Here is a 15,242-nt window from a genome sequence, read left to right as displayed (position 1 = left end):
CCCTCCCTCTCCCTCCCTCTCCCCCCCCTCACCTCCAACCACCGGCCCTCCACCACACTCCGTCCCCTCCCCACAATATCTTAGTGTGCGACTCTTTCCTCACCATGCCTTCCGCTAAACACAGCCCCAAGCCTTCAGAGGCCTCTTCAGACGATCTCTCTTCCACTGCCTCTGCCTCTGCCTCCGCCTCTGCCTCCGCCTCCGCCTCCCGCTCCCCCTCCCCTGCTCCCACCAGCACCACCACAACCACAACAGGAAGCGAAACGCACACCTGTCCGTACGACGACTGCAAAAAGTCCTTCTCCAAGAAATATAACCTGAAAGCACATCTCCGCCTCCACACAGGGGAGCAGCCTTTCCAATGTGAGCGTCCGGACTGCAGGAAGAAGTTCAAGTGGAGATCGTCTCTCTCGAGCCATTCTATCTGGCACACTAGGAAGGACCATGGCTCCATCTCTTCTCCGGGAGACTCGAAAGCCGCAGACGCCTCCAAGAAGGACCTCGTGCCCAAATCCCCCTCCTCACCCACTGTAGCGGGGGTGGCAAAGTCCACATCGCCAGCTAAGGCTAAGTCCCACGACGCCAAGCAAGGCAAGTCCGTTGTCCCTGCGTCTTCAACAAACACTTGCGCTCAAACTAAAACAGAGCCAGCGACTGTCGCAGCTGCATCTTCGATCAACAAGAAGAAGCGTCCCCGCAACTCATCCTCTCGCAAGGGGAAGACTCCTGCTTCCACAGTGCAGTCAAGCTCCTCAACAGACGTCTCTTCCGATACCGTCCCCAGCCTGACCGAGTTTTGCTTCTCAACTGACACGGCCGCGGACAGCAAGACAACGACTGCGAAGACCACGAAGCGAAAGACATCTCGTCCCGCATCTAAGAAGCGCCGAACAATCGACAACAAGGATGTGAAGGATGAGACAAAAATGATGGAAGCTTCGTCACCGCCGGCAGTGGATGCGGACTTAGACATCTTCTCGTCGCCCGGATCGCCCGTGACGAGCGAAAGCGAGTTGTCGGAACGTTCGCTAGGGATGGACTTGTTCTCCTGTGATGTGTTCCCCTCACTGATGGGCAGCGAGGGGGAACCGCTTCCGTTGGGCACAGAGGACGTGGAAGCGTTGCTAAGCGGAGGAGGGGATGACGGTATGTTTGGGTACGTGTCACCGTCGTGTGCGACGCTCGGCGGTTTGGACACAAGGTTCGGGACTTTCGACCTGGACAGTTTCCCTAACTTTTGTATGGGCAAGGTGGATCAACTCTAACTAGACTTGTAGCTGGATGGGAGACGGACGGATGACCTAGGCATAGTGCTTCGGCATGCGTCTCGCTAGACTTGTTGAGATGATAACATGGAAGATGTTTCCGGTACAACTCATGAAATTACATGGCATCTATCGCAGGGGAAGTTAGATAGTGTAGAAGAGCCTAGCTGCAATAACAAACAGTAGCTACACTAAATACATGCATTTTTAACTATGTGAATGAGTATGGAGCGATATCCGTGGTGCTACAGCACGGTATGGTCGAGGAGAGGCAGTTGCAACAATGGACATTATGGTTTTACAGTATGATCATGCCGAGCGAGGTGTTTGGAGAGTGCATCGACATGAGTGTTGACCAGTTTCGAAAGAGATGGTTTACAGAAGTTGATGATACAGAAAGAAGAATTAAAGGTTGATGATGAGAAAGCGGACACAAGGGTAAGTAGTGGCGAAACCAGAAGGAAAGGGGGTCCTTGTGGACTGATGACGGGGAGGGTGGGGGAGAGTGACTAGGGTACAGGTTGGCAGCGGCATGAGGTATGTTCCCCGTCGGACTGTAGGCAGGTTCGGGGGGGAGGGGGAGGGGGGGGGGGAAAGCCAGGGGGGGCCGGGAAGGCGAGTTTGAGAATAGAGTGCTGTATGAGGTGAATTCGGGTATGACAAATAAACGTAATTCAGGCAAAGTGAGTGTGTAAACGTGGCTTTATCATAGGACAGTTTACAGCAATGATGACAGGATGCGGTCCGTTTGTTCCGCGAGATGGATGACGTGATGCCTGCTTTTGCTGTTCCCCTCGGATTTTCCTTTTTTTACACGCCGCGGGCGGGTGTTTTTTCTTTACAGCTCTCGACAACTTGTCGTTGTGCATCCTCGCGCCGTGCGGCCAAGATCTTTCCCTTGCATCTCACACTTGCCCTTACACACAACGCGGTAAGTCGCACGGCGAGTGCGGCCGAACAGACTTTGGCGAATTTTGCTCCATACACGGCCTGCGAGGGCGCCCCCGAACTGAATTTTTGAATTCGGCTGTCACCCATCGACTCGTCATCCCGGCCGCATCCGCGGGTGCCAAAACAGCGCCCAATGGAGACGCATATAACGCGCAGCGAGCGGTTTGCGTGTGTTGCATCAACAAATAGAAACTCCCAAAATTGTTATACAGCATGTCAATGTAATGAGCGACACCTGTGGCGATATTTCCTGCCGTGCCCAATCATCACCCGTGTGCACGCCCTCCATTCGCCCTAGACAACGCCCTAGAACAAATCATCGGCTCTCGCTCCCCTCATTCTTTCTCTTACTTTTATCCCCGCCCCCGCTCTTGCTTCCCGCCCTGTCTCTCTCGTCGCCTCACTTACCTTGCCCCCGCCTTCCCTGCCTGCAATGTCCCGAGATGACTGAGACCGAAAGGACATTGGTGTTGCACATCAGTTTTTCTCTCGCACACACCTCAACCCTGGCCCTGCCATCACACCGTGCCCAGAGGTAAGCATCACCTGAATTTCTCTGCCATATTTCTTTTTTTTGTAAGTAGCCTCGCTCGCTTGGTAGGAATATGCTTCCGCCGTCTTGACAAAACATGGCGCTCCTCAACAACACACATGTATCCCCTCCTCTGCATTTAATACTTTTCTCCACATACAAACATCCCCAACTGAGTAACTGCTCCTATCCGGTAAGCTTCACAATTTAGGTTTTCCAAACTCTCCATCGCCTCAGGTGCAACTTCCCATGACTGCTCCTCCCAGTCTGAACGCCGTGCCCTCCCTCGACACATCCCACAGACCGCCCATACCATCGCAAACCCGTGCGCGTTACCCATGTCTCGAGTCATGAAGGGGCGTAACCATTCCCACCATCCCCTTCTCCGCCTCCCCCCACCGGCCTTCACATTAACTACCACCTCTGAACGCTCATCGCCAGCGGTAAGCACGCTCAACTGGCTCAAGTCCGTTACCTGCGCCACACCCCATCGCTCCGCTCACCTGTAGCTCACGCACGTCCGTTAACTGCTTGAGCTGCACATATGCCCCGCGTCCCCGGCCGCGTATAACGCAAGATACGCCGCCTGCCGCTCTTACTCCACACACCCCAGACAGACGGTCAGCCTCATTGACCTCATTGGCACTTCGTATATCCTACCGACATTTTTTTAGCACTGCGTCTCTCGCTCTCGCAACGCGACCGTAGCGGTGTGCTTTCAGTTGATCTTACTTCCATGCAGTTTCGATGATTCCCTCCTTCCTCGTTCCATGCGAGACCACTTTATACATGTATATGCTTTTTTCTGCTCATATATTCTTGCCGATCTTCAACGCTGGCTTGTCCAGCGCAGTATTACACAGAGAAATACACAGAGGCTGTCTGTGCCTCACATCTATTAATTGCGCGCAACAAACAAGAGTGCATGACAAAAGAACATGTAGGGCACGCGGCATTCTCGCGAAAGGCCTTCAAGACTGAATGTCACACGACAGGAAGACAAGTGTTGTGCCACCACCTGATGCTGTCCGACATAGGACTTTGAGAATTTTGAATGTGATTTGAGCTGGCTTACTTGTACCTGTAGGCCATCTCTCGAGCTAGTTGCCGGTTCTCGACATGCATGCCATATCAACGTGTTTCTCAACAGATAGACATTCTACTGGGTGCAATATGAACCGCCTCTCATTCTATGGGCTGCTGACGCACGCGTCTGTAAGCAATTCCCCGACTCTACTGAAGCAAGTTGACAATGGTAATACGGGAGTTTCACCCAGTCATTCGCGAGATTGTTGTGCCAGGAAAAGTCTTTCTCGGACTGACGGCAGTCTCCGGAGTGTCTGCGAGCTTTTCCTGTCGATGCTGCTTCCTGGGAAGATCTCCGGAGAGGTTTCCCTCATGAGTGCGCTTTTGGGGCGCTGAGGTGCTGAGGTCAGCAGGCAAAGAAAACATACCATTGGCCAATATATTGTATTTCGAATTTCGAATGTTTGCAAAACAAAAGTATTATTCAATTTTCAAGGATGCGTTCGGAAGCTGCTGCATAGATGGAAGCAAATATTCGGACAGGTGCCTTGGCCCCTGTGTATTTGCACTGTATTACAGATCAAGAACAGAAACGGTAAGTAGCGACTAGAAGGGAGCTACGGTAGCTTCACTTTTGCAAAAGGGTTGAAACCTTTTGCAACTCGGTTCTCGTTAGAACCCCGGTTGCAAACCAGACATGTTTCGAACGACACACAAAAGGGTGGGTCCCTATGCACTGTAGCCCAAAGTGCTACAAGCACCCCGCCGCGTTGTGACAGTGAAGGCAGAGACTTGGAGCAATGCTAATGTGGCAGTGTGACAACCGTATGTGCAATTGGGCTCGTTTCCCTTGTCTATCAGAGTGGGGGGGTTGTTTTCGTTGCTGTTGACAACAATAGACACATTCTTTCAGCAGTACGCAAGGAAGCACGTATTGTGAAACTTACCACGTACAGGGGGGGGTCACTCAATAGTGCCTACTTTAGTAGTGCTTCCCTCTATATAGTGCTATGGCTCACCGTCTGGCACAGGTTATCATACGCTCACACGTGTATCATCCGGCATGGTTCAGTACTCAAAGGATGAAGTTATTTAGTTGTGTTATACAGGCTTTGTTGTGTTTGTGTTAGCAGTGTGCTTTGTCCCCAAAAATATGTATTTGAGCCTCCTTCTATAGTGCCATCCCTCCAATAGTGCCATAGCCAGAGGTATGTCACGCTATATCACTATATTGTAGGAGGCACTGTATTGTGAAACTTACCTTTGCGCTAGCACGACATGCGGGCGTCTTTTTCTACAGATTTTGCGATTCCCAAATCTACTTAGGGCTGCCTTTAAAATTTTGATACATCTCCATTGGCCTTCTACGTGTACGCATGATCGGACAAACGCACTTTGGTCTGCCCCGCGATATAGATTCACTGCATTACACGTGACAAAGTCCGCAGCTCTATTTTAGTTTAGTTTAGTTTTTTTTTCGGGGCTTTTTTCTTTTCCTTCCATCCTCAAGAAAGCACTATAATTTGATTTACACGCACATAGCTGTAGGGCTCTCTTGCTGCCACACACTTTGCACCAATCTGCACCCTGATGGCCCACAATAGTGCCATGTGTGCATCCAGGAAAGGGCTCACTTGTACACGTTGTTTATTGTCAACATATACAGTACCGTTGGCACTGTATTGTGCAATATGTACATCACTTTCGAAGGATAGGGGAGCTGCTTCGGATCATGACGTTTGTTTCTTGAGATAATGTTTCTTCTATCATCCTTTACAGTACCCTTGGTACCACTGCACGTTACCTTTGGGGGGCGCAGTTTGCGCGTTCATTTCACCATGGAGACACTTTTATCGTTGGCATTTCAGCACTTGTGGCTCACGTGCCAGAACTACGTGAATGCTATTTTGTGGCGTGCTCGTTATTTTAACACCTAGTACTCTTTCCGTGTCAGTTCGTCCTGTGTTTCCACATGCTCCGTGGCCCTCATCGTAGAACGCGTCCCTTTTTGGGCTCTTACACAACCTACAGCAACCAGTCACATTCCTGCAATGATCACCCTCCAGGTCAACTCTCACCACACTGCAACGAGCCACTGCAACGAGCCGTAGAAATCTAACTGCGGATCAATACACTACACCTGATCACAGCAATTAACCTTGGTCTATATATTAACCTGGGTTTAGAAATAAACTGGACCAGGTTATTATTGGTTTTGACCTGGAGGAAACAGTCTTATGATAAGTCGCATTTAGAGTTCCAAAAGGGCGAGAACGCATGTCGCCGCTTCGATATGGTCTTTGGGAAGAGAAGCAGCTCTTTTCTGAGCTGCAGACAATAATATCCAAGCATCGTGTCTATTTCAATGGGCAAGAAGTGGAGCCGTAATTTCTTGAATACTTGTCAGCAATGTTAGAAATCAAGGTTAATCCAGTGGTTCACAAATAAACTGGACCATGTTATATCTGATTTGACCATATATTAATCTGGGTTCACAATTAATCCGGACCATGTTAAATATGGTTATAGACCTGAAAAAGGGGCTTCAGAATTAAGTTGGCCCAGGTTAATTGCTGTGATCAGTGTACTACGCTGTACTGTACACCACTCGTCCAACTGGTGCAAACATCCTGATCAAATCGCATATTCTTCTCTTCGCTACAGCACACGTACAGCGTGCAGAGTACTCTGCGGCGTATGTACAGCGTGCAATCACCCAGCTACAGTACAATTCATGACATCCTTCTTCGCTGTGGGACCCAGTTGCGCCATAAGAATAACGGACTTCTTCACCTCATGCATGATAAAACGGTTCTGTTAAAACGTCATGGCAAATGACACAAATTTCCCTCTCATTTGTCTTTGTCTATGACGGATGATAATTTTAGGAAGATTCAAATGATGAGCATTGCGCAAACTGCTGCACATACACATGCTCCATCTAGACACTTAACCAATCCGAGGAAACATTTCCACGCCGGGGAAAGGGCGTCCCGCCCTTTCCCAACAAGATCCATCATGATCTACCCAAAAGGAAGGAGAGTGCACCTACTAAATATAGTCGAGGACTGTCAAGAGGCCTAGAGATGATAGGGCATCTTGTGTTTATGAGAGAATTGGTCAACTTGAATTCAATTCGAAAACCAACTCGACCGCTACGTTACCGCACGAAGAGGGTCAATGAGCATTAACTACAACCGCTCAAAAGACATTTTGTGTAATTTCAAGGAATACTCGAGTTGTGTCGCTAATAAATGTGGCCAACAAATGTAGTTGCCTTTGAAGCAGCATTCGCGTCCATGTTCAGGCGATAGGAAGACGCGAGTCCTACCCGACAAACACAACTTGGATTAGATGCCCATTACCGATACAGCATCGGGTATTGCCTTGCACAGACAAACATCACTACACGAATTCCAGAATTCCTTGCATTCACATGTGGGTAATTAACATTAATCAAAATGTTGTTCGAGGTTTTTGGGTTGAAAAATATTGTAGTAAAGTTATATATTATATATTCTGCGAATATTCCGGGTGTTTGGACCGCTTGATATGAGCACTGCCCCTGTCACTATTCACCTTAGTAAATTTATCCCTGTAGATGCCGAGAGATGGATGATGAATTGATGCTCATCCGAAAAGTTGAATTCTCTAAGAAACTGAAAGTCGTAAAGTTTACATATAGCCCAGTCCATTCGAATCAAGAATGGACCCCATCTACTGTACTGTTCAGAAAAGGGTTTCAGCACGCATATGCATCAAAACCATAGCCAATGGAGGCTCTTCCTCAAGTAGCTTCAATTCATGTCACCAATATGATTCAATTCCTACACTCCATGAGGAAACAACAAATGGATTCGTCCCAGACTTGATCGCCGTGTGTTGACGCATGGGTCGATGTTAACATTTCTAACCCGTGTGCTCTGCGCAAAGCACAACACAACCATCATTACAAGTATTCGAGCATCTTCCGTGAGTCCCTTCAAGAGCAAAAGAAAGGCGTCTTTCTCAGGACCCGAGACAACGACACGTCTCCTACGGGATTGCAAGTCTGGTCGTGTGGAAACGTTTGAATTGCTGTGGTTACTAGTGTTACGGTATGTTCCTGCAGCAAAAAAAACAAAAAAACAGCATCTTCAGCTTTCTAGATAAGCAGAAGGTGGGACGTCAATGAATTTCCCGAGCCGGCTAGCTGAGAGTCACTGAAACCTGTCTTGTCAACTTGTATATCCAGCATGTTCTTTCGAGAGCTTTACTACGTTTTCATTTCAAGTTTCCCTTGAGGACAAGGGCGCTGGAAGATTCGTTTTCTTCATTTAAGAGCAAATTGCCGTGCGCGAGGGAGTGCTAATTTGACACCTGTCGGAGCAACGTAATAGCATGCTCTGACAAATAAAAAGCAAAACGCCACGACAATTTAGTGTTCCGACTGTTCAAAACATGGAAAGTGGAACGAGGAGCTGTATCTATTCTCTGCTCCATTAAAATAAAGAATTAAGAACAGAACAAATGACAGGCAATTTAAGGTAGACCAACTTTACTTTAAACCTACGCCAGCGATCTACGGAATTTCCTTGTCTATGGCTTAACTACGGTTCGTTGCTCTTTTCAGACGTTACGTTCAAAGTTGGCAAAGATCGGATTGAGCTAATTGAATTGAAATTTTCTCTCAATACTTCTGGCTCAGATAACTGCGTTGAAATCACCACGACGCTAGAATCCATCCATGATGCCAGCTCTCGTAGCGTCTTGTTTTCAGACGTTAGATTTTCGAGTTCTGTTTGCAAGGCTTCCATCCGGCGTCTCTGCTTTGTCCGACATTTTTCCACGCTGGCACGGTTTTTCACTCTCCGAATTCTCTTGAGTTCCGCTTCGCTTAAATGTCCATTGCAACCTGCAGCTTGCACTCCAGACTTCTCATTGGTTGGGTTTGTGGTTGCACCGTCCTTTTCTGATTTGACAAAAGACGTCTCTGTTTCATTTTCGGAGGCAATGAAAATGTCATTTCGACCTTTAAAAGCAGTCTTTTCGCCAGCAGTGAACTGAAGTTGCTCAGACACGCAATTCTTATTGAGGACGTTTTGAGCTTCGGTATTTGGTACTTTTCTTCGGTAGCTGTCTTTATCTCTCACTTCTGAGTCCGATATAAGCACGGTTGCGTTCCATTGAGTCAGAGAATGGGGGGACTCATTAGATTTGACTGTGTTTTTCATTTCAGTCTGGACTGGATACAAGGTGGAATCGCCATGAAAACTTGGTTTCAGCTGTCGAAAAAGATCATCAATAAAGTTACCGTCCTCGTTTCCACCCGAGAGTGGCAGGTCCATCATTTTAGCATCTATGCCGGTGGCTGCTTCGTTTCCAGGTGACAACGGAGTCTGATACGGTGCTTCTGCTTCCCTAAACAGGTCTTCCATCTCTATGAAATCGTTTTTTGGAAGCATCGGGACTCTCCCTTCCTTACCGACTTGACTCCTTGAGCTTCGTTCTGAAAGAGGCCTGTTTAGAGCTGCCGTTATTTCCTCAGGTTGTATGAAATTAATATGAGGTGAGGGATTGGCCAGAACAAATGGAGAACAAGGACCCCAAGTCTCTACTCCTCGTGGCGATGGGGAAGTTAGTTTGCACGTAGACTTCTTTTGATTATCACTTATGACGTGCAACACAGGATTTACTTCGCTTTGGAGACCAATGCTTTCTTCTTGTTTCGGCATCGTAGTAGCAACGTCCTGGCCTTCCCTGGCGAGTGGGTCAGATGTGACACTCATCTTATGCTTGATGTGCGGGGGTGTGAACTGAACCGCGGCTTGCGATATCGAAATGGCGATACTGCACGCAGAATGCTCTAACGCGGTGTCCTGGTGATAGCGATCGTCCCTCGTAAACCTTCCGTGTAGTTGTTCTAGTTACGACATGCCGTATCGTCCAATAGACCTCTTTGCAAACATCCTCAATGGCCTTTTCTTCTGCGAGCAATTTCAGGTCACTTTAAACCGTAAAGGCCCAACCGATACTATTCGTATTGAGAACCTTTTGGGAAAGGAGTCAGGAAGAAAGGGGAGAGAGGGGGAGATATCATTATGCTGTTTTTCAAATTAAGAAGATTGGGAAAGGGTACGCCGTTTGCTGTAACATAACGGCAACGGCAAGAGGATACAACCAACAGCTACCAAGACTCTCTTGAGGGCCACGTAATCCAAGCTACGGGAGTGAGGTATTTGACAATTCTTTGGTGCTTGGGACACATTGCGTCGCAACCCTCTGTTGCAAAACGTCTCCGATGAGAGGGGACGGCTTGCATGCAACCGTCCGGAGAGCAGGTAAAATTATCTCAGGGACATATTTCAAACGGTCTTCAATCACGATTTTGAAAACTTCTTCCACAACCCCTCTTCCCTAGGAATCAAGTTTTCAATATTTTCAACAGACTGCTGATGGGCTTCTAGGCCGCAGAATAGTCGCCCACAATGCTCCAAAGAAGCGCGTTTACGTATGCATTGGGTCGGCTTTGGCATGCAGAGAGCAAATCGGAATCCTCCCAAGGAGCTCTGTTCTCGCAGATGATATCAAATGGCGGACGATTGAATAGCTGCGAGACCGCAGCTCTGTGAAATGGAATCTGTCTGACCGCACTACCTTTCAAGACAATGAATTTGGGATCCTCATTCTCGCGATCTTGTGTCTCGCACACAACTGCATCGGCTGATATGACGCCAAGTATTGAATCGTGTGTCGATGATGTTGTTAGATCAAAATGCGGAATGCGAGTCAGCAAAGCTCTTACTTTGAGGCCCGTATTCGATTTGTACGAAAGATAGGACAGGAAGAATCCAGTGCATTTGGGATAGCAAAGCAACGTGCGGGCTGATCATGGCTTCCTCTGGTATCATGAAGCCCAGAGCCCGAACGATTCAAGCCTTCAGTACTTTAGAGTCAGTCAGTGAGCATACGAATAATACTGTATACTGCGCGGTATGATCAGCAGCGAGGGTGCTTAACACGGAACTGACTAGGAACATGTTGTAGGGTGGTTCTGAACTGTACTTATGCATTTGTATTGCAGTTGCATGTGTGACGGATACGGTATAGAGCACACACTGCAGGTGAGGAGAACGCATCGCTGGAGAGACGTCTCTTTACGGCACCTTCAAGGCAGGAAGATGGGCTTTGCCAACCAAAATACTCTCCCCCCAAACCATGGCCAAGCGACGGCAGAGTGAGAAGCGCCCGCGTAGGCCCTCAACGCGACGCAAACCAACAATCCCAGTTTCAGACCAAATTTTTTTTATGGAGTCTTTGGTAAAATTAATCAAAACTTGCAACAACTGATGTCGCCGCCGGCAAAGGAGCTGGACGGTCGGTCAAAGAAGCATCGGCATATTCCAGGTGCTACTACAGTGTACTGGACTGCACGCAGCGAAGTTGGACTTGAGAGCCTGTACGGGTGGCACAACTCTGCTTACGCCTTTCTTTGCATTGCGCTTCTATCCACAGTATCTTCACCTGAGGGGAACGGCGTGTGGTGTATCGTTTTTCACCGCTCGCCATTAATCTGAAAATATTTTCCCCGTACGTGTGCGAATGGGCTCGCAAGCCAGGACTAGTGCAGAAAAGGAATGACGGAAAGTACGCCGGACAGAATGAATGTGGAGGGACCGTCGGAAACTCCCTCCAAGCTTGCCCTAGGGAGTGACAGGAGAGAAAGAAAGAGCAAACGACGTGTTGAAGATCAGAAATCGAAAGCTGGACGAGACGCTCGCAAGCGATTGAAAACAGGTACCGAAAGTTCACGGCAAAGTGCTGGTACAGCTGATGAAGAGGATAGACCTGACCAGACAACCTCATTTCGGCACCTTTTCTCGTTTGCGAAGGGCGATGGGGTCGAGAAACCAGAGGAAGCATCGAATTCTTTCTCATTGTTTGGTGAATCCCAGGAGGAAACGACGTCCGGCAACTTCCGGCCTTTCGGTGAGGAGAATCGTGCCAGCGTAGAGCAAAATGCCTTCAACAGCCATCATGGAATGCCAAAAAGAGGACCCGCACCGGAATCAGGTAGGACTGACGAAGGAATGGCTTGGTACATGTCACGGGTTCAAGTTTCCAAGACATCGAGAAGTGCTTTACCGAATGAACAAGCTGGACGTTCTGGCTTTGGTGTGAAATCGCAGAGCGCTCTTTGTTCTTCTGTTTCCGCCGACGACATCGATACTAGTCCCGGCGCCATTTTAGAGATAGCGAATGGGTTTTGTCGCTCCAAGGATATGGAGCAGCTCGAGAGGGAATGGTGCGAGGAAAACGGGACTCGGGATCAAATGAAAAGGGATTTCAAGGCGAAGAGAAACAGAAGCTTAAAAGATAGAAATTTACGAGGAGGCTTCAGACTGTAGTCAGGTTTTGACACGCAAGAAATGAACTTCATATTCATGCGACTTCAGACGAGGCCATCCTCCTCGGAAAGCCTCACCTTGAATTCGTGGCTATAGTTGTTCGAACTTCTTTTATTCCTCATGGGGATATGAGCTCACCGTAGTCAATGCTCATGTCCCAACTGTTCATTACTAATATTCCGTAGCGATAATCTTCTTATGTGCTAGCTAACCGCTAGTTGTTCCCTCCTTCTAAGGGCAGAGGCATCAAAAACACGTACATGGAAAATACGAACGAACGATTCGGCTGCCCCATGGAAGACCGCGATTGTCGTGGAACGGCTACGGATCTGGTCACTTGGATTCGGAGAGCAGGTAAATCTACAACCGAAGCGGAAGCGGTTGAATGCTGCGACAAAATTCGGCAATTGTCATTCGACTCTCGAATGGAGTCTGGACTCTGCGGGAAAGCGGTTGCATCTTGCTTGAGTGTCGTACAGTCATTTGAGAGTGAGCGATCTGTGCAATGCAGCGGTCTGCTCGCCTTGGCTGCATTGTGTGAAAAACAGCACCTTTCTGCCCTGATTGGCGAGAGGGGGGGTGTGCACCAACTCCTCGACGCCTGGACTCGTTTCGCGGCGGATGATGTCATCATCAAGAACTGCGTCGTTACAATGAGATCCCTCTCTGAGACAGAACAGAACCGAGAGATTTTTTGCACGAATGGAGGCATTGAGAAAGTAGTTACAACATTCCAGACCTTCCCCGCTCGCGTCTCTATACGAAGTGCGGCGGCGGTCTTGATCGCTAACTTGTGTTTTGAAAACAAACAACGACGGAAGAGCGTCATCGATAGCAAGGCAACGGAATGGCTCATAAACGGACTGAAGAATTTCAATACTCCAAACCACTTTCGATTGCATACAAATACCTGCCTGGCTCTTCGAAATATTGCTATGGACGTGGCCGGTTGTGATGAGATCCTTCGCGTCGATCCTGAACTTCGTGCGATCGCCAAAGTCCTTCAAACGAGCGGCAGTCATTCATCAACCGCGAGTGAGGCCCTGGGAGTAGTGTATAATGTAGTGGTGGGAAAAGGCACCGCAAGCCTGTCTACGACCTGTGCTGAACAAATCTTGTCATCAATTCTTTCCTTTCTTGATCGCACTCACCGCTACCTTTCGAAATACGACGCCTGCCATGAAATCTGTCTTGCAACGACTTGCTCCGTTGTTCACACGACTGACAAGGTCAAGGAACAGCTTTCGCTCAAACTGAGGCAACAACTTGTTGCAGCGTCCCTGAAGTACTCGCAGAAGTACATGTCTTTTAAATCCCCGCTTTCGCCGTCCATAGTGACAAATGCGTGCACCTGTATCCGAGTCCTGGTTGTCGATTCAGAAACCCGAGCAGAATTTGCGAATACGGATGGTAATGGTCCTTGCACACTGGTTAAGTGCGTAACATTCCTGTCAGAGCGACCATTGCAAGTTGAGCACGCCTTGCTTGCTCTTGGAAACGCTGTATTTGATTCTTCACGAGGGAAAGAGCAAGTACGGTTATCCGGCGGAATACAAGTTGTCCTTGACGTGATCAACAGGAACTATTTCGTTGCCTCTGTAGCAGAAGCAAGTCTGCTGGCTATACAGGGCATCTGTACACAAGACGATTCCAGTGGGAACCTTGCCACGACTCTAAAAGTCCACGGGGCATGCGTCCGGACGATGAACAGTTTTCGAGATAATCCAGCCATACAAGAGCGTGCTCTAGCAGCAATGTTGAGCTTCGGAACCGATGGTGAAGCTGTCAGAGAATTGAAAGCGTTATCTGTACTTGATATAGCGGCGACGGCGGCAGCTGCGTTTCCTTTCTCGAAACTGATTGCTGCGCAGGAGCATCAACTCAGATGGCTCGTCAAGGGCGACGATGTTGGTCCAACACGCCCTTCTCACGATAGACTTGAGAGGCTGAAGTCTTTGCCACTACGAACGTGGAAGTCATTCACCCGTGGGTAAAGCTCCATCCCACAGATCGAGAGAAAAATGTGGAGGCGGGTTTTGCTAGAGGGGCTTCTCAGCCCTCACACAAACACAGTCCTAGGCGGATCGTCCGGCTCGTCTCCTGCGTTCGGACTGTCGTGCATCATCTGGCGTCGTAGCATGGAACTGAATTCTGGTGAAGCGGCCAGCCTCTCAAGATCGACAGGGCTAAGATCGCCGAGAACCTTCTCAAGATCTTGTGTGCTTACTTCAGATTCATCTGTGGCATTCATGATATGTTCCATAATCTCTTCCTTTTTCTTGACATCTTCCGCGCTCCCTTGCTCTTCGGAAAATACCCAGTCTCCTGAGTCTGCGTCGTATTGATATTCATTATCGTCAAGGGTGTCAAAGAATTCGGCAAAGGACATGTCCATTTCTGCTTCCCTCAGTGGGCGGGCCCATGTCAGCAAGGCGTCTCTGGTCCGTTTTGATTGAGACAAGTTCTCTGAAAGCGGAATTTGCAAATCCCTTGGTTTCATCCAGGAGTCGATTCCTTCTTTCTCGCATATCTCTTTCTCGTGGTCAAGGAGTGAGAAGATAGGCATGACATAATCACTACCGGTCAATCCTGAGTCCGGAGTCATAAAATCGTCTTGCTTTCTGAGCATCATAGCTGGTGACGGCAAAAAAGTGGCCGTGCCCTTGGGCCCCGTGCGACGGTTTTCCTTCTTCAAGGGGTGTTCGTTTGGGCAATACACCTCCGCACGCAGCATGAGCGATGTAATCAAGGACGAGCTCTTGCGGTGCTTGGAGATACGGCCAAAATCCGTGACGAAGACAGCCACGTACAAGCCATACACAGCGCCCATGGCCAGGGCCAGACAGGCGCCGAAAAACAGGCCGCGTGGGTCGTTGCACAGGGAAAATGCCACGGGAAAGCGCTTCCCCATGCTGACGCGCAGGTTACGCGCGGAGTCGGCGAGGAGTTGTGTTGAGGGCCATCGGAGCTGCGGGACAAGGCCGGCCAGCCTGTACGCGGCACCGGCGGCGAGGACGAAGACGGTGGCGAGAGCCCTCCACACACGGAAGACGCGGGCAAGGGGGGCGGTACCGACGCTGA

The 15,242-nt window shown here is 49.0% G+C and overlaps 6 protein-coding genes; 4 read left to right on the top strand and 2 right to left on the bottom strand.

Annotated features, from left to right (window-relative positions):
* The first annotated feature begins 104 nt into the window (after positions 1–104).
* CHC_T00002724001 (hypothetical protein) lies at positions 105–1,485 on the top strand. XM_005713813.1 is given in 2 exon segments: positions 105–1,265; positions 1,266–1,485. 1 exon segment carries the CDS (start codon positions 105–107, stop codon positions 1,263–1,265), a length of 1,161 nt encoding a protein of 386 aa, XP_005713870.1. The 3' UTR covers positions 1,266–1,485.
* Positions 1,486–11,166: 9,681 nt separating this feature from the next.
* CHC_T00002723001 (hypothetical protein) lies at positions 11,167–11,619 on the bottom strand. Its single transcript, XM_005713812.1, has one exon. It carries the CDS (start codon positions 11,617–11,619, stop codon positions 11,167–11,169), a length of 453 nt encoding a protein of 150 aa, XP_005713869.1.
* Positions 11,620–11,795: 176 nt separating this feature from the next.
* Positions 11,796–12,637, top strand: CHC_T00002722001 (hypothetical protein). XM_005713811.1 is given in 2 exon segments: positions 11,796–12,161; positions 12,162–12,637. 1 exon segment carries the CDS (start codon positions 11,796–11,798, stop codon positions 12,159–12,161), a length of 366 nt encoding a protein of 121 aa, XP_005713868.1. The 3' UTR covers positions 12,162–12,637.
* A 3-nt stretch (positions 12,638–12,640) lies between these two features.
* Positions 12,641–13,063, bottom strand: CHC_T00002721001 (hypothetical protein). The gene has a single exon (XM_005713810.1). It carries the CDS (start codon positions 13,061–13,063, stop codon positions 12,641–12,643), a length of 423 nt encoding a protein of 140 aa, XP_005713867.1.
* Positions 13,064–13,096: 33 nt separating this feature from the next.
* Positions 13,097–14,155, top strand: CHC_T00002720001 (hypothetical protein). The gene has a single exon (XM_005713809.1). The coding sequence runs from the start codon at positions 13,097–13,099 to the stop codon at positions 14,153–14,155; it is 1,059 nt and encodes a 352-aa protein (XP_005713866.1).
* A 27-nt stretch (positions 14,156–14,182) lies between these two features.
* CHC_T00002719001 (hypothetical protein) lies at positions 14,183–14,506 on the top strand. Its single transcript, XM_005713808.1, has one exon. It carries the CDS (start codon positions 14,183–14,185, stop codon positions 14,504–14,506), a length of 324 nt encoding a protein of 107 aa, XP_005713865.1.
* The last annotated feature ends 736 nt before the right edge of the window (positions 14,507–15,242 follow it).

The sequence above is a fragment of the Chondrus crispus genome, genomic scaffold (assembly GCF_000350225.1).
Source record: "Chondrus crispus Stackhouse genomic scaffold, scaffold_153, whole genome shotgun sequence".
NCBI lineage: Eukaryota > Rhodophyta > Florideophyceae > Gigartinales > Gigartinaceae > Chondrus > Chondrus crispus.
The sequence above is the reverse complement of the archived record's forward strand: the minus strand, read 5'-3'. Positions and strand labels throughout refer to the sequence as shown.